This window comes from Pseudophryne corroboree, chromosome 12 (genome assembly GCF_028390025.1).
Source record: "Pseudophryne corroboree isolate aPseCor3 chromosome 12, aPseCor3.hap2, whole genome shotgun sequence".
Lineage (NCBI taxonomy): Eukaryota > Metazoa > Chordata > Amphibia > Anura > Myobatrachidae > Pseudophryne > Pseudophryne corroboree.
Window position 1 is genome coordinate 15647584 of NC_086455.1, and position 20673 is coordinate 15668256.

Consider the following 20673-nt stretch of genomic DNA (forward strand, 5'->3'; position numbering starts at 1 on the left):
TATACTTCTCCAAGCAGTGGAGACCACACTACCCAGCATGGCCATGGACTGGATATGTGAAAAATAACGTTGCAGGGGAATTCACGCAAACGAGAAGTGCAGGAGTGCGGTCGGAGAGAAGGCTGGGGGGGACTGCCCAATGCAGAGCAGAGTGAAGTTGCAGAGAATCAGGTCAAAGAAGGAAATGTTCAGATATGAAGACAGATGGACAGAGAGGGATCCATTCTTGCAGAGAAAGCATCCAGTTCCAGTCTTGCCAGAGAGCAGCTGATCTAAGAGGAAAAGCTGCCAGAGAGAGGGCTTACAAAATCTGCTATTCTTAGAGGGTGTCAGTCCAGGTTTAGTGCAGAGCTTCTTAGTGAGTCCAGGACCAGCATAGTAGTCCAGAGGAGGTCCATGTCTTGTCCGGAGGTTCAGAGGAAGTCTACATCCAGATGGATTTCAGAATTGTTCCATTTGTTTGTAGAGTGTCCGTGTTTGTTCCAGGTGTATGGTTCTTCTGCTGCTACTACTACTGTGCGGCCTTCTTTCATCCATATTTCATGGACCCACCAGGCATCTAGACCTGGATCTGGTTAGTGATCTCCATACACGGGGATAATCCTCAGCTGCAGGGACTGCTACTCCCCTCATCTTCTGCACACATCTCTGCTTATTCTTATTATAGGGATGTAGTTAATAGACCGGCTGTCGGGATCCCGGCGTTCAGGATCCCAAAGCCGGAATCCCGACAGCCAGTAAAATGCCGTCGGTCAGAATACCGACCGCTTCCCGGAATTCCTACTCGGGGGATGTGTCCACGCCACCACCCGAGGAAGAATAGAACCCGTGGCGATCGCAGCAAGCCTGTGAGGGAACTAGCTGCCGGTACTATGGCTGGTGGGATGCCGCTGTTGGGATCCTGGTCTGCCGGGATATCGTCTCCATCCCCTCATTATAGTCATTCTCACCCGCATCACTTCCTTTCTTATTATAAATCACTGTATCTTACGGGGTGATTCAGAGGTGATCGTACAATCTCTGACATGGGGGTGGACGCCCAGCACAGGGTTCCCCCCCGCATGCCAGGCCCTAGCGCGCCCGCCCCCCACCCATTCGAAAGCATCGCAAAGCGGCGATGCTTTCACACCTGGCGAGTAATTCCCTGCCTGCGCAGCCTAGCACTGCTGACACGCCAATCAGGCAGAGGTGATCGCACCGGTGAGATGCATTCGCATCTCACGTGTCTGCACACGCAGTGCGGCTGCTGTGCGTACGCACGCGCCACAGGGCTTCAGACTGAATTAGGCCCTTAGTTGCTGTGATTACCTGCATCACTGTCTTCTTCTTATTAATAATAACTACTACTGGGACGGGATGCAGTCACATTTATAATGTCAACATTCAAAATTTCTACTCCATGGTGTCAACATGTTAAGAATGTCGACACATCAACAGGGTTGGGCTGCAATTAGGGTTGAGGTTATGCAGCAATTAGGTTTAACATTAGGGCTAGGCTGCAATCAGGGGTAAGGTTAGGCTACAATTAAGGTTATCGTTAGGCTACAGTTAGGGTTAAGGTTACGCTACAATTAGGGTTATCGTTAGGCTACAGTTAGGGTTAAGGTTAGGCTAGGCTACAATTAGGGTTATCGTTAGGCTACAGTTAGGGTTAAGGTTAGGCTAGGCTACAATTAGGGTTATCGTTAGGCTACAGTTAGGTTTAAGGTTAGGGTTAGGCTGCAATCAGGGGTAGGGTTAGGCTACAATTAGGGTTATCGTTAGGCTACAGTTAGGGTTAAGGTTACGCTACAATTAGGGTTATCGTTAGGCTACAGTTAGGGTTAAGGTTAGGGTTAGGCTTCAATCAGGGGTAAGGTTAGGCTACAATTAGGGTTATCGTTAGGCTACAGTTAGGGTTAAGGTTAGGGTTAGGCTGCAATAAGGGGTAGGGTTAGGCTACAATTAGGGTTATCGTTAGGCTACAGTTAGGGTTAAGGTTAGGGTTAGGCTTCAATCAGGGGTAAGGTTAGGCTACAATTAGGGTTATCGTTAGGCTACAGTTAGGGTTAAGGTTAGGGTTAGGCTGCAATAAGGGGTAGGGTTAGGCTACAATTAGGGTTATCGTTAAGCTACAGTTAGGGTTAAGGTTAGGGTTAGGCTGCAATCAGGGGTAAGGTTAGGCTACAATTAGGGTTATCGTTAGGCTACAGTTAGGGTTAAGGTTAGGGTTAGGCTGCAATCAGGGGTAAGGTTAGGCTACAATTAGGGTTATCGTTAGGCTACAGTTAGGGTTAAGGTTAGGGTTAGGCTGCAATCAGGGGTAAGGTTAGGCTACAATTAGGGTTATCGTTAGGCTACAGTTAGGGTTAGGGTTAGGCTGCAATAAGGGGTAAGGTTAGGCTACAATTAGGGTTATCGTTAGGCTACAGTTAGGGTTACGGTTAGGGTTAGGCTTCAATCAGGGGTAAGGTTAGGCTACAATTAGGGTTATCGTTAGGCTACAGTTAGGGTTAAGGTTAGGGTTAGGCTGCAATCAGGGGTAAGGTTAGGCTACAATTAGGGTTATCGTTAGGCTACAGTTAGGGTTAGGGTTAGGCTGCAATAAGGGGTAGGGTTAGGCTACAATTAGGGTTATCGTTAGGCTACAGTTAGGGTTAAGGTTAGGGTTAGGCTGCAATCAGGGGTAAGGTTAGGCTACAATTAGGGTTATCGTTAGGCTACAGTTAGGGTTAGGGTTAGGCTGCAATAAGGGGTAGGGTTAGGCTACAATTAGGGTTATCGTTAGGCTACAGTTAGGGTTAAGGTTAGGGTTAGGCTGCAATAAGGGGTAGGGTTAGGCTACAATTAGGGTTATCGTTAGGCTACAGTTAGGGTTAAGGTTAGGGTTAGGCTTCAATCAGGGGTAAGGTTAGGCTACAATTAGGGTTATCGTTAGGCTACAGTTAGGGTTAATGTTAGGGTTAGGCTGCAATAAGGGGTAGGGTTAGGCTACAATTAGGGTTATCGTTAGGCTACAGTTAGGGTTAAGGTTAGGGTTAGGCTACAATCAGGGGTAAGGTTAGGCTACAATTAGGGTTATCGTTAGGCTACAGTTAGGGTTAAGGTTAGGGTTAGGCTACAATCAGGGGTTAGGTTAGGCTACAATTAGGGTTATCGTTAGGCTACAGTTAGGGTTAAGGTTAGGGTTAGGCTTCAATCAGGGGTAAGGCTAGGCTACAATTAGGGTTATCGTTAGGCTACAGTTAGGGTTAAGGTTAGGGTTAGGCTACAATCAGGGGTAAGGTTAGGCTACAATTAGGGTTATCGTTAGGCTACAGTTAGGGTTAAGGTTAGGGTTAGGCTGCAATAAGGGGTAAGGTTAGGCTACAATTAGGGTTATCGTTAGGCTACAGTTAGGGTTAAGGTTAGGGTTAGGCTGCAATCAGGGGTAAGGTTAGGCTACAATTAGGGTTATCGTTAGGCTACAGTTAGGGTTAAGGTTAGGGTTAGACTGCAATCAGGGGTAAGGTTAGGCTACAATTAGGGCTGGGGTAAAGCAGTGTTGATATTCTTACACTATAAGGTGCATACATACTTGCTGAGAAAATGAACGACGTTGCTCATTTTCACTGTTCTCGAGCGACGTCATTCACTTTCTCGACAAGTGTGTATGCCGCCAACAACGAGTGGCACCACGGGTCGGTAACAACCCTCGCTGTTGGTCGTTATATCACTCAGTGTGTATGCACTGCTGCAGACCGCCCGACCCGGGAGGGGAAACACTAAGCAACATCGCTCAACACATCGCCTGGTGTGTACCCACCTTTAGCGTCAGTGCCGCAGCAGGGTACAAGTGTGCCCTGGGGCGTTCCGGCTATACCCTGAACATGTGGCATCACGAAAATCGGTCTGGGACCACGTGGGGCCCGATTCAGGTTGCAGAACATCCAACTGTTAAAATTACTAAAAGGATGCGGACGCAGAAAATGCGAACGCCTCTTCCTGTCAATCAGACAGAGGCGTTCGCGGGGTGGGGGCTTGGTGCAGCAACACTCCGTTTCCTAGGCGGGGACAGAGCGTTGCGGGGGCGGAGGTGGGGAAACGGGAGCGGCATCATCCAAACGGGGGGGGCGAATGGCCGTGATTGCGGCGGGTGCGTGAAGTCACACGCAGCCGCCGCAATCAGAAAAATGGTGCCGGGCCTCCTAGGCAACCCTAATTTCTGCTTGATCTGGGGGAGCTTACAATAGCCGGCCCCCAGCAGGCGATCACAAAGATTGCAAATTCTGCTACTTAGCGGAAGTTGCAATCCTTACTGAATCGGTCCCACTGCCCACATTAGGACCAAGCAAGAAGTGATGCATTTCCCATGGCACAGTTACTTGCCTCAACATGACGTATTCTAATTGGTTATCAGTGCCAACGCGGAAATTATATTATTGTCTTATCGTATGTTACTTACATTTCATACATGCAGTTATCTCGGGTTGTCTTCTGTTTGCCGACTGTTGGGATCCCGGCGCACAGTATACTGGCGCCAGAATCCCGACACCCAGCATACCGACACCTTTTCTCCCTCTTGGGGGTCCACAACCCCCCTGGAGGGAGAATAGATAGGCATACCATACTACACCCAGTTATCTCATCCTCTTTACCTTTGTCAAGAACTAAAGATCTTTTCCCTTATTTACTAACTTATTTCCATGACGTTACCACACTGCCTGCAAGATACACTACGCAAACAGCCGCACACTCCCTCTCTAACAGCCCCAAGGTCTACTCAAAGTTCCATGCAGTCCTGTGTATATTCTAATCTAGGCACTGAATACCCCAGTAATGGAATTATAATATGAATAGGAGAGCCCTACCGTCTACATTGTAAATACATTCCGGTATTTACTATACTATTTGTTATCTGTTACACATGAAACTTGTTCATTCATTTCACTAGCAACAGTTACAAAAAAAAAAAAACAAGAATAAAACTGCAGCATCACAACAAACTAGTACAGGGATGTCTATGTATTTTTTATTTATTTTTAAATATATACTTATCAAAAAGACATTTGCTATCAGCGCTAACAATAATATACAGTGAATCTATGTGTGTGTAGCAAATAAAACAGAGGGGATTTTGTCATATTTTGATCAAAACATTTAAGCTTGCAGCCCACGTGTGTAGCAAATAAAACAGAGGGGATTTTGTCATATTTTGATCAAAACATTTAAGCTTGCAGCCCACGTCAAGGGACCCCAATTTTCTGCAAGTCCCCAGACTGGCCTATATGCTCAGCACACCATTACATTGCAGTTACATGTACTCCCCTCCCTAATACAGAGGAGACATCTGTGTAGCCGGCTGATCTGACAGGTGACGGGAACCTGCAGGGGACGAGGGCACGATCTAACATGCCATGCTGCATTCGGCAGCATGGCATCATTAGTGATATCTTCTAGTTAACCCTTCAGCAGGGCCAAATGTCACCTGCGACCGCGGGAGTGTGCACCTTGTGCAGGTACAGTACACTTAATGATATGCCCGGTTTGTCATTCTGATTTACCCAGAAATTACGTATCATGACGATACTGGCATAGTGTGTACCCACCCTTAGTGCCAGAACTGATGAACTTGGAAAAGAGCTTGACAACCTTATCCTGGTAAACGACAGTGGGCCTAATTCAGATCTGATCGCAGCAGCACATTTGTTAGCTAATGGGCAAAACCATGTGCACTGCAGGTGGGGCAGATGTAACATGTGCAGAGAGAGTTAGATTTGGGTGGGTTATTTTGTTTCTGTGCAGGGTAAATACTGGCTGCTTTATTTTTACACTGCAATTTAGATTTCAGTTTGAACACACTCCACCCACATCTAACTCTCTCTGCACATGTTACATCTGCCCCCCTCCCTGCAGTGCACATGGTTTTGCCCATTAGCTAATAAATGTGCTGCTGCGATCAGATCTGAATTAGGCCCAGTATGCGCAAAGGGCCTGATTTAGTGGTGCAATGCCGAGGTGCACTTAGTTGATTGATTATTTGCCACTGTGTATGCACAAAATATTCTGATTCCCCTACGGCGAATGCGTTACCCCAAGTGTACACACAAAGGCGCTGTTGCCTCCGGGACAGATGGTATCAGAGAGCAAGAGGCAAAGTGATGGGCGGTGACTGGGAGGTGGCCTGAAGTGAATTCAAATAACAGTCTGTCTCGTAGGCGTGCTATGGGAATGCCCGCGGGCGTGTCAGTGACAGCGGCTGCGTTCCCAGAGGCAATAGTCAGATGGAGAAACTGCCATAGTGCAAGTGCTAGTGTCAATGGTGCATGCGGTGGTGTACACAAGGGGAAGGCAAAAACTAGTGTGATACTCCCAAAATGAATGAAATGCATTTAGTTTATAACCAGCTGTTTATCTGTGGGGGTGTAGCGCGCCAGTCACCCCAGAGCGCCGGCTCCCCGCCAAACCTGAAAGCCAGGCGCTACAGTGAATGCAGCAGTGGCTCCGGCTACAGGCGGTAGAGTGGACGCAGCAGTGGCTCCGGCTACAGGGACTATCTCCTTGAGCAGGGAAATTTAACATGCGGCCCTACAGCTGCTGTGGTACTACACATCCCAGCATGCCCTGATGCAGTTTTGCTATTTAGGCATGCTAAAACTCTGTTAGGGCATGCTGGGATGTGCAGTACCACAGCAGCAGGACGGCCACATGTTAAACACCCCTGCTCACGGCGGGGGAACTTTTTCTGTACCTGTGTCCACATTGAGGCGAGATTCCACAATAAACATGACTACATTCAACTGCTGGATTCACAACGCCAAGTGTAAGACACTCTTCCACCACCAGGGGGCACTACATAGATAAAGCACTAGCATTAAGGATACTCAGGTGACTGGCTGACATGAGCAAGGCTATTAGATATTCTACATGTTTATTTCTCAATTTTTAAAGGATAATTCCTCTTTCAAACAGTTGTCTTCCATTTATTAGGCCCAAAAGTCTGTATTCCTGAGGTGTCATCTGATAGTTGTTCTGTGTAACAAATACCTGTCTGCAGTATTGGAGCTGTCTGACTTCTCCCACTTCAACCATACTGTGTTACCATCTCTGCAGATGTTGTGCCTAATTCAGACCTGATCACAGCAGCAAAAATCTTTCTCTACTGGGCAAAACCATGTGCACTACAGGGGAGGCAGATGTAACATGTGCAGAGAGAGTTAGATTTGGGTGGGTTATTTTGTTTCTGTGCAGGGTAAATACTGGCTGCTTTATTTTTACACTGCAATTTAGATTTCAGTTTGAACACACCCCACCCAAATCTAACTCTCTCTGCACATGTTACATCTGCCCCACCTGCAGTGCACATGCTTTTGCCCATTAGAGAAAGATTTTGCTGCTGCTATCAGGTCTGAATTAGGGCCGTTAGCTAAAAATCCAGGGCTCTATTTATGGAGATTTCTTAGTAGGTAGTTTTACTTATCATATTGTTTTGTGGTGATTATTTACAAGTAGTAATTAAAAAAGAAATGCTTTCTGGCGTATTCCGATGTGCTGTGATACTCTTGTTCCCTGGCGAACTTCTGAAAAGCCCTCGTTAGGGCTCTACACCAATCACAGTCTATGTATCAGTATAGCCCATGTGCGGGCAGGAGAGCCTGTCATTGAGCACTTAAATGAGACTCTAGTCCCCACATCCGGCATTTAGCCCAGGATCCCGAACAGGTGAACTAAGATGTAAATAGGGAGACCGGGGAGTAGATCTCAGCTACATGAATATCACAAAGCTATGAGACAGCCTTTTATCATTGATCAAGGACTTGTCACAGCTTTTTAAATAGAGCCCTCACTCACCAGGTGATACTAACAGGAAGCTTGGTACAGGCGTCACAGAGAAGAAGCAGTTTTTAGGATTTGCAATGGATTATCTGCAGTTTATTGCCACAGTGATGACTGCGCACAGTGCTCAGTGGGGAATGTGTGCCATAAACAATGAAAGAGCTAAGAGGGTCATTCAGATCCTATCACTGCTGTGCGTATTCGCACGGTGGGCGATCAGATCCGAACTGCACACGCATATGCACCGAGCGGCTGCAACGGGCATCGGCGCTCTGCAACTAAATGGTGCGAATGATCCATTCGCAAGGAGATTGACAGGAAGAGGGCGTTTGTGGGTGGTAACTGAGCGTTTTCTGGGAGTGTCCGGAAAAATACAGGCGTGTCCAAGCGTTTTCAGGGAGGATGTCTGACGTCAAATCCGGCCGCGATCAGCCTGTTCTCGTCGCACTGCAAGAGTAAGTCCTGGGCTGCGCACAGACTGCACAAAATCAGTTTGTAAGGGTGGTCTTCAGTATGCCGGCTGTCGGGATCCCGGCGCACAGTATACCGGCGCCGGAATCCCGACAGCCGGCATACCGACATTTATTCTCCCTCGTGGGGGTCCACGATCCCCCGGGAGGGAGAACACCGTGCCCTCAGCGTGGCGAGCGCAGCGTGGCGAGCCCGCAAGGGGCTCATTTGTGCTCGCCACTGTCGGTATGCCGGCGGTCGGGCTCCCGGCGCAGGTATGCTGGTCGCTGGGAGCCTGACCGCCGGCATACCATACTACACCCGTTTGTACAGCTCTGCTACATGTGATCGCACACCTGCACAGCTAAAATACCCCCCCCCCCCCATGTAGGAGGCGACTATCTGATCGCAGGGCACCAATCAGGTCTGAATGACCCCCTAAGTGCATTCAGATATAAGAATTGCACAAGTTAAATCATGTCATAATTTATCTTTAATCTGTTCCATTCATGTATTTATTATGCAGTTTTTTATTGACCACCAAACCTATACCATTATTAGTTTATATTATTATATTATATATCCTTTAGTTAGAATGCACCAATGTACTGTGTAGCGCCTCACATTTTATAATACAAATCAATAACATATAATGACGTGAAGAAAAAGTAAAGATCTCCTGCCCACATGAGGTCACAATCTAAGAGGTGTGGAGAACACTCCATACATAAGAAAGTGGCTGCTGAGGGGAAGTGTTTGCATCTGGGGAAGAAGGTGAAGGCCGGGGTGCAGCGGCTTCTCCCATAGTCATTCCACTTGGCACCATCTTGCCAGTGATATATTGGGAGAGATGGCGCATGTGCAGAAGAGCGCAAAGACTGGCATAGTGGCTAGCTCCTGTGTGGATCCAAGATTCTGATGGCGCCGCGGGACAAGTATAGGGGAAGAGGGGGTGGTGGGCATATTGGTGGATCCTAGGTGCAGGGTGTAGGCTCTCCTGGGCCCATGTGCACTGCACACCCTACGCCGGATACGTACGCAGCCACTATAATCACCCATCTAGGCAGAAAAAAAAATCAGCATGCAGTAATGCAAACACACCACAAGATGGCACCATATGTGCACTCATTTTGTTTCCAGTAATTGAAATGTCAAGATTGAAAATGTGGAGTCCTTTGACACTTAGGGGGTCATTCTGAGTTGATTGCTAGCTGCCGTTATTCGCAGCGCTGCGATCAGGCTAAAAAACAGCATTTCTGCGCATGCGTATGCACCTTTGTGGTTTTGCACAGGTTCTAGCAAAGCTTTCATTTGCACGGCAGAACGCAGGAATATTGACAGGAAAGGGGCGTTTATGGGTGGCAACCGACCGTTTTTAGGGAGCGCTTAGAAAAACGCAGGCGTGTCGGGGAAAATGCAGGCGTGGCTGAGCGAACGATGGGCGGGTGTGTGACGTCAAAAGCCGTCCCTCCGTCGTTTGAATCAACGCACATGAAGAGTAAATACAGGGCTGGTCTTGTTTTGCACAAAATGTTTTTGCAGGCGCTCTGCTGCACAGGCGTTAGCACTTCTGCAAAGCGAAAAAACACTCCTCAGTGGGTGGCGGCAGTGCGTTTGCACGGCTGCTAAAAGTAGCTAGCGAGCGATCAACTCGGAATGACCCCCATAATGCAATCAGACTTTTGCCTGTGATTGATGTTATTTTATTTCTTCTACACTGTAACTCATATGCACATAATCATTTCTTACTTTAAGCCATAAACACAACTGTAATGCTGCATTCAGATCGCAAATGCCGGATCCTACCTGGTAAGAGAAAAGTGTACTTACCGGGTGGGATCCGGCATTTGCGCTCCGTTGCTGGCTTTCCGACCCGGCAATATACCGGGTCGGTTACCATAGCAGCGGAGGGTGCAGCAGCAGCAGGGGCGGGGGTGGAGGCGGCGCTGGGAGATGAGCTCATCTCCTGCGCCGCCTCTCCCTATGCTGTGAATGGGAACCGTGTCGCATCGGAACGGCTCCCATTCACACTGCACCTGACCCGATATTCAACCCGGTAATAACCCTTCTTTTTTAACGGGTTGAATTACCGGGTCAGGCGACCCGCTAATTCTGAAAAGGAGCTTTCACATCGCACACTGACCCGTTTCGACACGGCAATATGCCGTGTTGATACCGGGTTTTTAGTGCGATGTGAAAGGGGTATTAGTTTGTTCACCTGCACCAAAAAAATAAATAAATAAAAAACTCCCCTTGTTTGGAAATGAATCTAGAAGTGTGAAAACTTTGATTGGATGATTCTTTTGTTTGCTGCAGGGGTAGATTTTGGCCATGCGCTATGTTGCAGGCAGAAGAATGATCCAACAGCGCCCAAAACTCCCCTCCCCGTTTATTTGTATATTCTCTTTAGTTCTCGAGACTGGTGCTTGATCTACAAAATTGTGTTTAATAATCAAACAGGAAAGGAACTGGGATAAAAATGACAATGCACCAATAAGTGAAAAATCCCTGACCCTGACCCGGGTGTGGATCATGGGGTCCGACCACTATTGGTTGACAGTAAGTAGATCGACATGGTCTCTAGGATGACATGGTTCTAAGTTGACATGTACAAGGTAGACATGACAGAAGGTCAAACTGAGTTTTTTTATTTTATCTTTGTGTCATTTCTCCGTAGAGTGACCGGGAACCCCAATTAGTGTACCATGTCCCCTCGCTCGCCCTTCATCCAAGGTACCGTTCCCAATTGTAGTCCACGTGGATCCTAAAGCATGAAAAAGTTCAATAAATAAATGTGAAACTCATGTCAACCATCTGTCATGTCGACCTAGAACATGTTGACCCTGTCGACCTACTTACTGTTGACCAATAGTGGTCAACCCAGACATTGTCGACATAAGTGTAGTCGACCTAGAGAACGAATACCCCACGACCCTTAGCTTGTAAAGGGCCCCATACACTAGAGCGATAATGCCCGATTTCATCCGATTTCGGGCATTCGGCCCGACATATCGGCTGAAATCGGGCATTTTAGAGGTGTTCCCAATCCGATCCGATGCGCGTTCCCGTGAGCATCGGATCGGATCCTCCAGATGGAATGTGCTGCACATTCAATCTGGTCCGTCCTGGGGGCATGGCTTGGGATCGCCACGATATATCATATGCAAATGGGCAGTATCGATGTATCTTGGCCGATCCTGCCCCCCGGGGGGCTGCCGGGGGGGGTGATCTCCTGCGACCACCTCCGACATGAGATGGTTCTAGTGTATGGGGCCCTTAACTCAGTTCATCATCACACTACCTGTAATATAGCGAAATTATTCCCTGTTGAAAATCAGCACCAAAATGGCGAATGCGGCCGGGTACAGACGCAGCGCACTGACATGTGTAACCAAGTCATTTATTTTCCGTTAGTTCTTTTGCAACAAACTTTCCGCCTAGATTTAAGAAATGAGCTTTTGGATTCCAAACTTCCGATCCAATTCATTGAAATGAGTGTCAAATAGATTCACTTATCTCTCCTCACAAATCACAGCTGAAGCTTTAGATGCAGGTTTTATCCTAAGCCAAAGGGCCAAACAGTGAATTGCACCCAATGACGATTCCTGCGCTCATGGACGATGGTTTTCAGCTGCGCATGTGTTTAATTACAGTAGCTAAAAAGGTCTCAGAAGTGTATTGGGCGACCCTGGGCGGTGACTGGGAGGTAGCAATTCAGACGCATGAAGATTTTACTTATGCGGGGCCATACATCAGCGCTGCGCCGACACCAATCAGATCTGCTGACTGGCGATCAAAACAGAAGATTGGTGGATGTCGATGATCAGCGATCCGTCTGGGAACTGGTAAAGTTCAGCATGCTAATAATCCCCAATAATTTTTTGGTCAGAATCAGCAAATCGGGGATTTCAAAGATGTTGGATTTCCCGATTCCCCAACCGAGTGTGGATCAATGGGTCGACAGTCAATAAGTCGACCCCATATGGTCGACATGCAGTGGGTCGACTGGGTAAAAAGGCCAATAGGGACAGTAGGTCGACATGAAAAAAGGTAGACACTGCAAAAGGTCGACAGGTACATTAGGTCGACGCAGCCAAAAGGTCGACATGGCAGTGGTTGACACAAAAATGTCGACACAGTTTTCTTTTCTTTTTTTAATGTGTCATTTTGCATATTTAACCACATGTAAGCCAAATTAGTGGAAATGTGTACCCTCGTGGGCTCGTTTTGCTTGCCACGCTTTGGGCAAGGGGCCTCGCTCAGCTACCGCTGCACTCATCACAGGTTACTATTCCCAATCATAATCCACATGGATGGTAAATGATGGAAAGAAAAAAAAAAGAATAAAAAGAAAAACAAAACGAACGAAAATAAACCTTGTGTCGACAGTTGTCATGTCGACCATTTGAACCGACGACGTTAAGCACTATCGACCTTTTACATATCAAACTTCTCACGTGTCGACTTTGTTGTACCTGTCGACCTAATGTATGTCAACAGTATGGGGTCGACCTATTGACTGTTCACCCAAAATCCTCCCCAACCCCAGCGTCGGCAGAAAGGAGAATTGGGGAAATACATTGCAGAATGTTTTTACTGTATTTATTTTTTCCCTAAATGTATACTGTAGGAGTAAAATCACTTGTGTACTAAGACAAATGATTCTATTAAAATACATGACATTGGCCATTTGTTCTTAAAATAAACTCTTTCCTCGAGAGTTAATGAGTATTTAGGAAATTAGGAATAGTTTAGGTGTTTACTTAATTGTAGGACTCGTTCTCAGATGTTTTTAAACCTGACACTGCCTGGGTCAGTCATATGATGCTGCTAAATTTCAGAACGTCCTCTGAAGGGTTAACCAGTGTCTTATAATGGGCACGTCCCCTCCCCAGCCAGATGCAGCTTATGAATAGCTTGGCTCTGCTCCTACTCAGCTACTCTCTCACTCATCACACAGCATCCAACAACTCCCAAAGGCTGGTAGACAAATTTCCTTAGAAAAGACTCACGGTGATTCAGTGGAGACTGACAGAGAGAATGGAGACCTACCGGGCATCCGTGTCCTCCCTGGACGAAGAGTCCTCTCAAATGTGGAGACTAAACAAACGCTTGGAAAGTTATCTCTCCCGGGTAAAGTCCCTGGAAGAAGAGAATGAGATGCTAAGAGCGGAGATCCATCGCCTGAAAGACACGAGGTCTGAGAGTTCCCTGGTGAGGAAGTACCACGAGGAGATTATGAAGCTGAGGGACGCTCTGGATGACAGCCACCAGGAGATGATCCAGGTGGAGATGGCCAAGGATGACATTCATCAGGAGATACAACACGTGAAAGAATTGTGCCTGCAGGAGCAGCAAGCTCGCCAAGATGTCAAGAAAGAGTTGCTTGAGAGCCAGAAGACCCTGGAAGAGGAACAGAGAGCCCAGACATGGCTGAAAGATAGACTTGTTCAACTCCAGGAAGAGTTAGAGGACATCCTCAACACCCACGAAGAAGAAAAGGCGCTGATGGAGGAAGAGATCTCAAGCTACTCCCAAAGACTGGGGAACGTCAGGCTTGCTCCTGTAGCTTTCCAGCCGGTCAACGTGGAGGATTATGCCAGCAAGCTGTCCCAGATCTGGCAGGGTGCTGTGGAGGAGTACAAGAATGAAGTGTCAGCTCTGGAAACCAGTTTGTCAGAGAGCCATGAAAACCTGAGGAAGGTGGTGGATGAGAATAAAAAGAGTCAGCTGCATCTGCAGAACCTGGATAGAGAGTTGCAGACTCTGAAGGAGAGGAAAGATATGCTGGAGGAACTCGTCTCCCAGCAGTGGCTGGACCAGCAAGAAGAGGAAGGGAAGCTACAGGTGTGTAACCAAACCAAACCAAACCGTAGCACCAATACAAACAATACAGTATATAACTACATCCTTCTAAACGCTTAGCTGCTGCATGTAAAACATCACAGTCATCTGAGACACAAGCGTTAACATAACCTTCTTTCTGTGCTGTTCCCACAGCCCAGAAGTAACAATCACTCAGCTTCCCGAATGCCTTAGTGTATTCTTATAAATAGGAACCACACAATGAAATGAATATGAGTGACTGCAAGCAGTCACGTTTAATATGACTCTGCCATTAGTCTAACTTGTGCTTGGCCACCTGTGACTCTCCGGTAGTGGCAGAACTACAAGTCCCATCCTGGCAAGACATGCTGGGACTTGTAGTTCCCCCGCTACGAGAGCCACCAACTGTCTGTGTCTGAACAACACTGATCTAGAACCTTTGTTTTATTTTATTCTAAAGAAAAAAAAGTATATAACCATATTACCATCCAGGACTTTATAGTTTAAAGACACTTCTCTTTACCCTTACGCTAGCGATTTTATACATTACTTTCTCATTCTTTCTTCCATCTGTGCTTTTCATCCATGTCTTATCACGACAGTTCTTTATTCGTATTGCCTTTGGATATGGCACAAAACTGCTCTTTGGATGCAATTATATCCAACACACAGGGTAGAGTTGAGCTGTGTTGTATCCAAGGGTAATGGAAGCAAACAAGTCTTCCTAATGATATAAAACATGGCTGAGAAACACAGAAAACAGAAATAAAAGGCTACCAGACACTGGAATTAGCCATACAAGCCTCCCACAACACCAGAAACACCAATTACATCCCTTTATTTTATTTCAATAAACGTTCCATGCAAAGTGCAATCTTATTTTAGTGCCACTCTACAAAAGCAATGCTCCTACTTTGTATAGTGCAGGATACGCCCTAATTCTCCCGAACTCCTCTGATTGGCCGTTGCAAGCGCTGCTATGTTGCTTTTCAGTGTAAATCTAGACGTACTTGAACAAAAAAAATTAAGGTTCGAGCATCTATAAAGAGGGGCAGCTTTTGACAACGTAACTGGTGAATACTTTTCCAAAAATGCTCAGAGATGACGGTTTTTTTTTTTTTTAAATGAATGTAGTTAAAACGTCTTTTTCAAACCATATTGAAATATTTTGGTGGAAAAAATGCATAGGGGATGTCTAGAACACCGTGTCCATATGCTCTCAGTATAACATTACCCCCCTCCCCGCAGTGGGAATAGACACCCAGTGGCATTACTACCCGCTCCCCCAGTGGGAATAGATAAAAGGCCATAGACCCTCCCCCCCCATTAATTCACGCGAGCATTAACCCCTTCACCCGCCCCCTCCTCTGTGTGGCCATAGCCCCCCCCCCCCATAAATCAGTATCAGTTAAGTAGTTAAATTAGATGCAGTGTCTACAGTTTGTACTAGAATGATAGAAGGGAACTGCTGGTTCATTGCTGTGCATACTGTTAGCAAGTAATACCCATAAACATGACATATGTTTACCTCTAGTGGTATCAGTGACTCTTAGTGATTATATTGTACATGGTGTGTACTGTGTACAGGTCTTGTATCATACTTGCCTACTCTCCCGGAAGCTGCGGGAGGCTCCCGTTTTTGGGGTAGCCTCCCACACCCCCTGGAAGAGTAGGCAGGTCTCCCGCATCCTGCCCGCACCCTAGTGATGCGGGCAGGATGAAGAGATACACTGCCGTATTCGCGAGTCCGTGGGGTGGGGAAGGGGTTAAAATGACGCGAATCGCACCATTTTAGCACCGCCCCTTCCTGCGGACCCGCAAATCGCTGCGTTTCCCGGGTGGGGCGGGGCTTAATGATGTCAGAGCCTAGCCCCGCCCCCTGAAGTATACTGCTGCGTCTCATCTCCGGGCTTCTCCCGGAGAGGAGCTATTTAAAGTAGGCAACCCTGTCTTATATTGTGGTAACACAGATTTTCCTTATCACCAGCCACTGAATAAGATACTGCTGAGTCACAGAACTCTATGTGGCCCATTTATCAAACAGTATTTGCGGCTCTGTCCCTGAAAACACCGGAGGAGGGATCGCAGCAGGTACCAATACCTGCTGTGAGCCCTCAATTGCCGCTGGCAGCCGCATTCCCCATTGATTTCTGTGGGGAATACGATGCTGCCAAATTTACCAATATCTGGAATGCAAAACATTCCCAGTATTGGCCCCCGCAGTTACAGCAATCTTGTGATTGCGGAAGCCCATTGAAGCCTATGGCCTACATTTCGTCTGATGTAGTTCCGGCAGGGTTCCCCAGGAACCCTCCACCGGAAATGGCCCCTGTGCATGGCGGTAAGGCTGACTGCGTATGCGCAGAATGCCCGGACACGCACTGAGCACATCGCAGGGACGGGCCGGGTGACACATTCACCCGAAGTGATCGCATTCTACAATGCGATCCTTGGCACTAATATCACATGCAATCATTGATAAATGGACCCCTACTGTAGCTCACTCTCTCCAGGAGACATGCCCTGCGATAGACCTGCGCTGTCATTATAGATCAGCGATCTCTGTATCTGGGGCTTAGCAGGGGCACCAGATAAATTTGCACAGCTAACTCTTACTATTCCTATTTCCTTGTACAGCCTCGGATGAGGACTTACAGTACATACTCTACTTACCTACTTGGACTAAGCATAAAACAAGAGTTGGGCCTGACTTGTTCACATTGCATCATCAAGAGGGTGGGGCCAGGGTTATGAAGATGCCAGTGATGTCACCTTGCCCCTTCATTACACCATTTATGTCATTAAGAGGGCGGGGCAGGGCAATGTGCCATTGCTGCATGTGCCCGCCCACTTTGTGGGCCGCTGAGCACCCTAGCCACGGAGTGCCCTGTGCTGGCCCCGCCCTCTAAGCACATGACATCATGACATTGCGCAGAGGGGACGGATGTTGTATTAAAATACAGTATCAACCGTCACTTATACATAAACCTATATAATACGACCTTCCATCTTCAGCAGAGCATTTTATATCTGGCTAGAAGCGATCGTGTTGTGGGTCCTTTATAACCTAATCTACGGCCGTGTGTGTTTCTAAATTATAGAAAAAACTTTGAAAATATATAAATAAACTGTATTTTTCCTGTTAAGGGGGGTGGTATTCATGTGACCGCCGGTCAGCTGACCGACAGTCACATGACCTCCTCCACCAGCCCGACGGGTCACTGTCCCGATGGTCGGCATGCCGACCAACAGGGACTATTTCCACTCGTGGGTGTCCACGACACCCATAGAGTGGGAATAGAACCCATGGCGACCGCAGGTCGCCACCGAGCCCGCAGCGTGGCGAGCGCAGCGAGCCCGCAAGGGGCTTGCTGCACTCGCCCCTCCCCGCCGGGATCCCGGCGTCGGTAAGGTGACCGGCGGTCAGGAGACCGCCGGTCAGCCGTACTACACCCGTTAAGGGGACAACTGACTTGTTTGCAACCTTTAGCTCTGTGAAAGTATAAAGACTTACAATTCTGGGGGAGTTTAGGGAGTTAATGTGCGCTGCGCTGGTTTAATAACTTTGGAATTGCTACTGTCCCGTGGCAGCTCCATGGAATGCTGTGAATCCTAGATGACTGCCATCTGGTACAGTCAGCGCAGCTGTGTCTGGGAAAGGAAGCCTCAATTGTCCCGGGAGCTGAGTCACATTATGAGCCAATTTAAGTGATTGGGCCCGTCCCCCATTCTCCCTCGCTAATGGGCTCATTACAGTGATATACAACTTTTTGGTGAACATGTATCTAGAATTTATGGTGGTCATTCCGAGTTGATCGCTAGCTGCATTGATGAGGCAAAAAAATGGCACTTCTGCGCATGCGGCGCAAAGCGCACGCGCGTCGTACTATTACAACGAACGATGTAGTTTCACACAAGGTCTAGCGAAGCTTTTCAGTTGCACTGCTGACCGCAGAGTGATTGACATGAAGTGGGCGTTTCTGGGTGTCAACTGACCGTTTTCAGGGAGTGTTCGGAAAAACGCAGGCGTGACAGAAAAAACGCAGGGCGTATTTGTGATGTCAAAACAGGAACTGAACAGTCTGAAGTCATCACAAGCGCTGAGTAGGTCTGGAGCTACTCTGAAACTGCACAAAAAAATTATGCCGCCGCTGTGCGATCCTTTCGTTCGCACTTCTGCTAAGCTAAAATACACTCCCAGTGGGAGGCGGCATAGCGTTTGCACGGCTGATAAAACTGCTAGCGAGCGAACAACTCGGAATGACTCCCCATATGTGCACAAAAGAATGTATTAATATTGCAACCGATATATAAATGTATACATAGGGTATGAGCCCAGAAGCTTGCAATCTAGCTGTATGCAGTAAGAGGGAAACTTACAACCTGTTTGTAATACAGGAGATTTGATGATGCAACAAATTCCCCCAAAAAGTGCATCAGAAAACACTGACCCAAGTAGCTTACAGTCTGATATAACGTGGGAAGCAATAGTACAATATGGTTGTACAAGGAGATATTCTAATGTGATAGGTCAAATTATCTCCGCTCTGAAGCTTGCAATCTAGTGGCATGGAGGGAGATGTATCAAACCTTTGAGGGAGAGAAAGTGAAGAAGTTGCCACAACAACCACGCCACTCTGCCCTGGCAGGAATATCCGGGTTCTAAAGGCATTGCAGATCACATCTATTACTTACCAGGCTGGCGTTACGCATTAATGTCATTTGCTGGTAGAAGGAAGCAGATGTCTGGTTGCCTGAATTATAGATCGGTCTGGCATATGGCTTGTTCTTTTACTGCCCTTAAGTTGATTTACTTCACTTAACCTTATTAGATGGACCTAGCGAGAGGAGTGTATGGTCCCAGAGTGCAGAAGGCTAAATATTGAACACTCATTCTCAGCGGTCTCAGTAGCTTTACAGGGAGGCGTAGGTACATATTCAGGACGAGAGAGGGGGTGAGGGGGGGGGGGGGGGGGGGAGAACCGATTAATCATATGCTGTTTGTCTGTAAGCTGGCTGCATTATATTGTACGAGTTGTCAGTGACCAGAGAGCGGAAGGAACCAGCAATAGTATAGCACAGTAACAGCTTCTTCAATCAAGTGAGGTTTTTCCATACTGTACATTCTTTTTGGGAGTTTTTTTTTTTTACCCAACTCATTGGGCCTAACTCAGACCTGATCACAGCAGCAAATATGTTAGCGGATGGGAAAACCCATGTACACTGCAGAGGGGGGGGGGGGGGGGGGTTGCAAATGTAACATGTGCAGAGAGTTAGATTTGGGTAGGGTGTGTTCAAACTTAAATCTAAATTGCAGTGTATAAATAAAGCAGCCAGTATTTACCCTGCACAGAAACAATATAACCCACCCAAATCTAATGGTGCCCATACACTTGTGCGATGCCCCGCGACGCGACATCGCGGGGCATCGCACCGGCAGTTCAGGTGCGATGAAATCGCACCTGAACTGCCAAAAAGATTACCATGCGATCATGCCATAGATCGCATGGTAATCACGTGATGGGCACGTCACCGCCGAGTGGGAGCGGCCTCTGGCCGCTCCCGGCGGGTGCCCATCGCACAGCGATATATAGCATGTGTTTCTATAAACACATGCGATCGCACTGCGATTCGATAAATATGTGCAGCACATAATATCTTGAGACGCGATATTCGACCGGCGTGCCCGCGCATCGCGTCGAAAGGTACCTAAAATGTGCATACAATCCTTCAATTTCTCTCACAGATGTGGTCGAAATCGAAGGATAGTACCAATAATCTCATATGTGTATGGGCACCATAACTCTCTCTGCACATGTTACATCTGCCCCCCCTGCAGTGCACATGGTTTTGCCCATTCGCTAACAAATTTGCTGCTGTGATCAGATCTGAATTACTCCTATAATTCCCAATTGATAACAAGAGTATTTATAAACAATTGTTACATATTTGCTGCTAATTATGGGGATATGTATTAAACCTCAGAGAGTGATAAAGTGTAGAGAGATTACAAGCATAATGATGTTTATTAACGCCATATGCTTGAAGAAAATCCCAAAGTACTCTCCGGTAATAGGCCCTACACACTGGGCGATAATACTCAAAGATATGAACGATCTCGTTCATTAATGAATGAGATACCGTTCATATCTGTCAGTGTGGAAGCACCAGCGATGAATGATGTGCGGCCCGCGCTCGTTCTTCACTGGTGCCCCGTCGGCTGTGCATGCAGGCCAATATGGACGATCTCGTCCATATTTCCCTGCACTGCTACGGAGCCGGGTGACGGGGGGAGTGAAGAAACTTCACTCCCCCCGTCACTGCCCCCCCCCCCCCCGCAGCCGGGTCGCCTGTTGGCCGTATCCGCCGTCGGGCAGCTCGGCAGCGGATCGGCCAATGTGTAGGGCCCTTAAATGCTGTCCTTTGCGGTGGAAGGAGTTCCAGGTTTAGGACTCGGGAGTCCTTCTGCGCAAGAGTCCAGTTGCGCATGCACCGCATGGGTTGCTAGGAGAGATCTGATTGGATTCCTCTAAGGAGGGAAACGCGAAAAGAAGCCCATAGACTTCTGTTGGTCAATGCCATCTAAACAAGATGGCATTGCCC

The 20673-nt window shown here is 47.5% G+C and overlaps 2 protein-coding genes across 3 annotated transcripts in view; one reads left to right on the plus strand and one right to left on the minus strand.

Annotated features, from left to right (window-relative positions):
* LOC134980318 (dnaJ homolog subfamily A member 1-like) overlaps window positions 1–20673 on the minus strand; it is a 234993-nt gene that overhangs the window by 45760 nt on the left and 168560 nt on the right. The window lies entirely within an intron of this gene.
* The window catches only part of NES (nestin), a 33697-nt gene continuing 26184 nt past the window's right edge, over window positions 13161–20673 (plus strand). Inside the window, exon 1 of the mRNA XM_063947075.1 lies at window positions 13161–14091. Coding sequence (XP_063803145.1) covers window positions 13285–14091 — 807 coding nt within the window. The 5' untranslated portion in view covers window positions 13161–13284. The remainder of the gene's footprint in view (window positions 14092–20673) is intronic.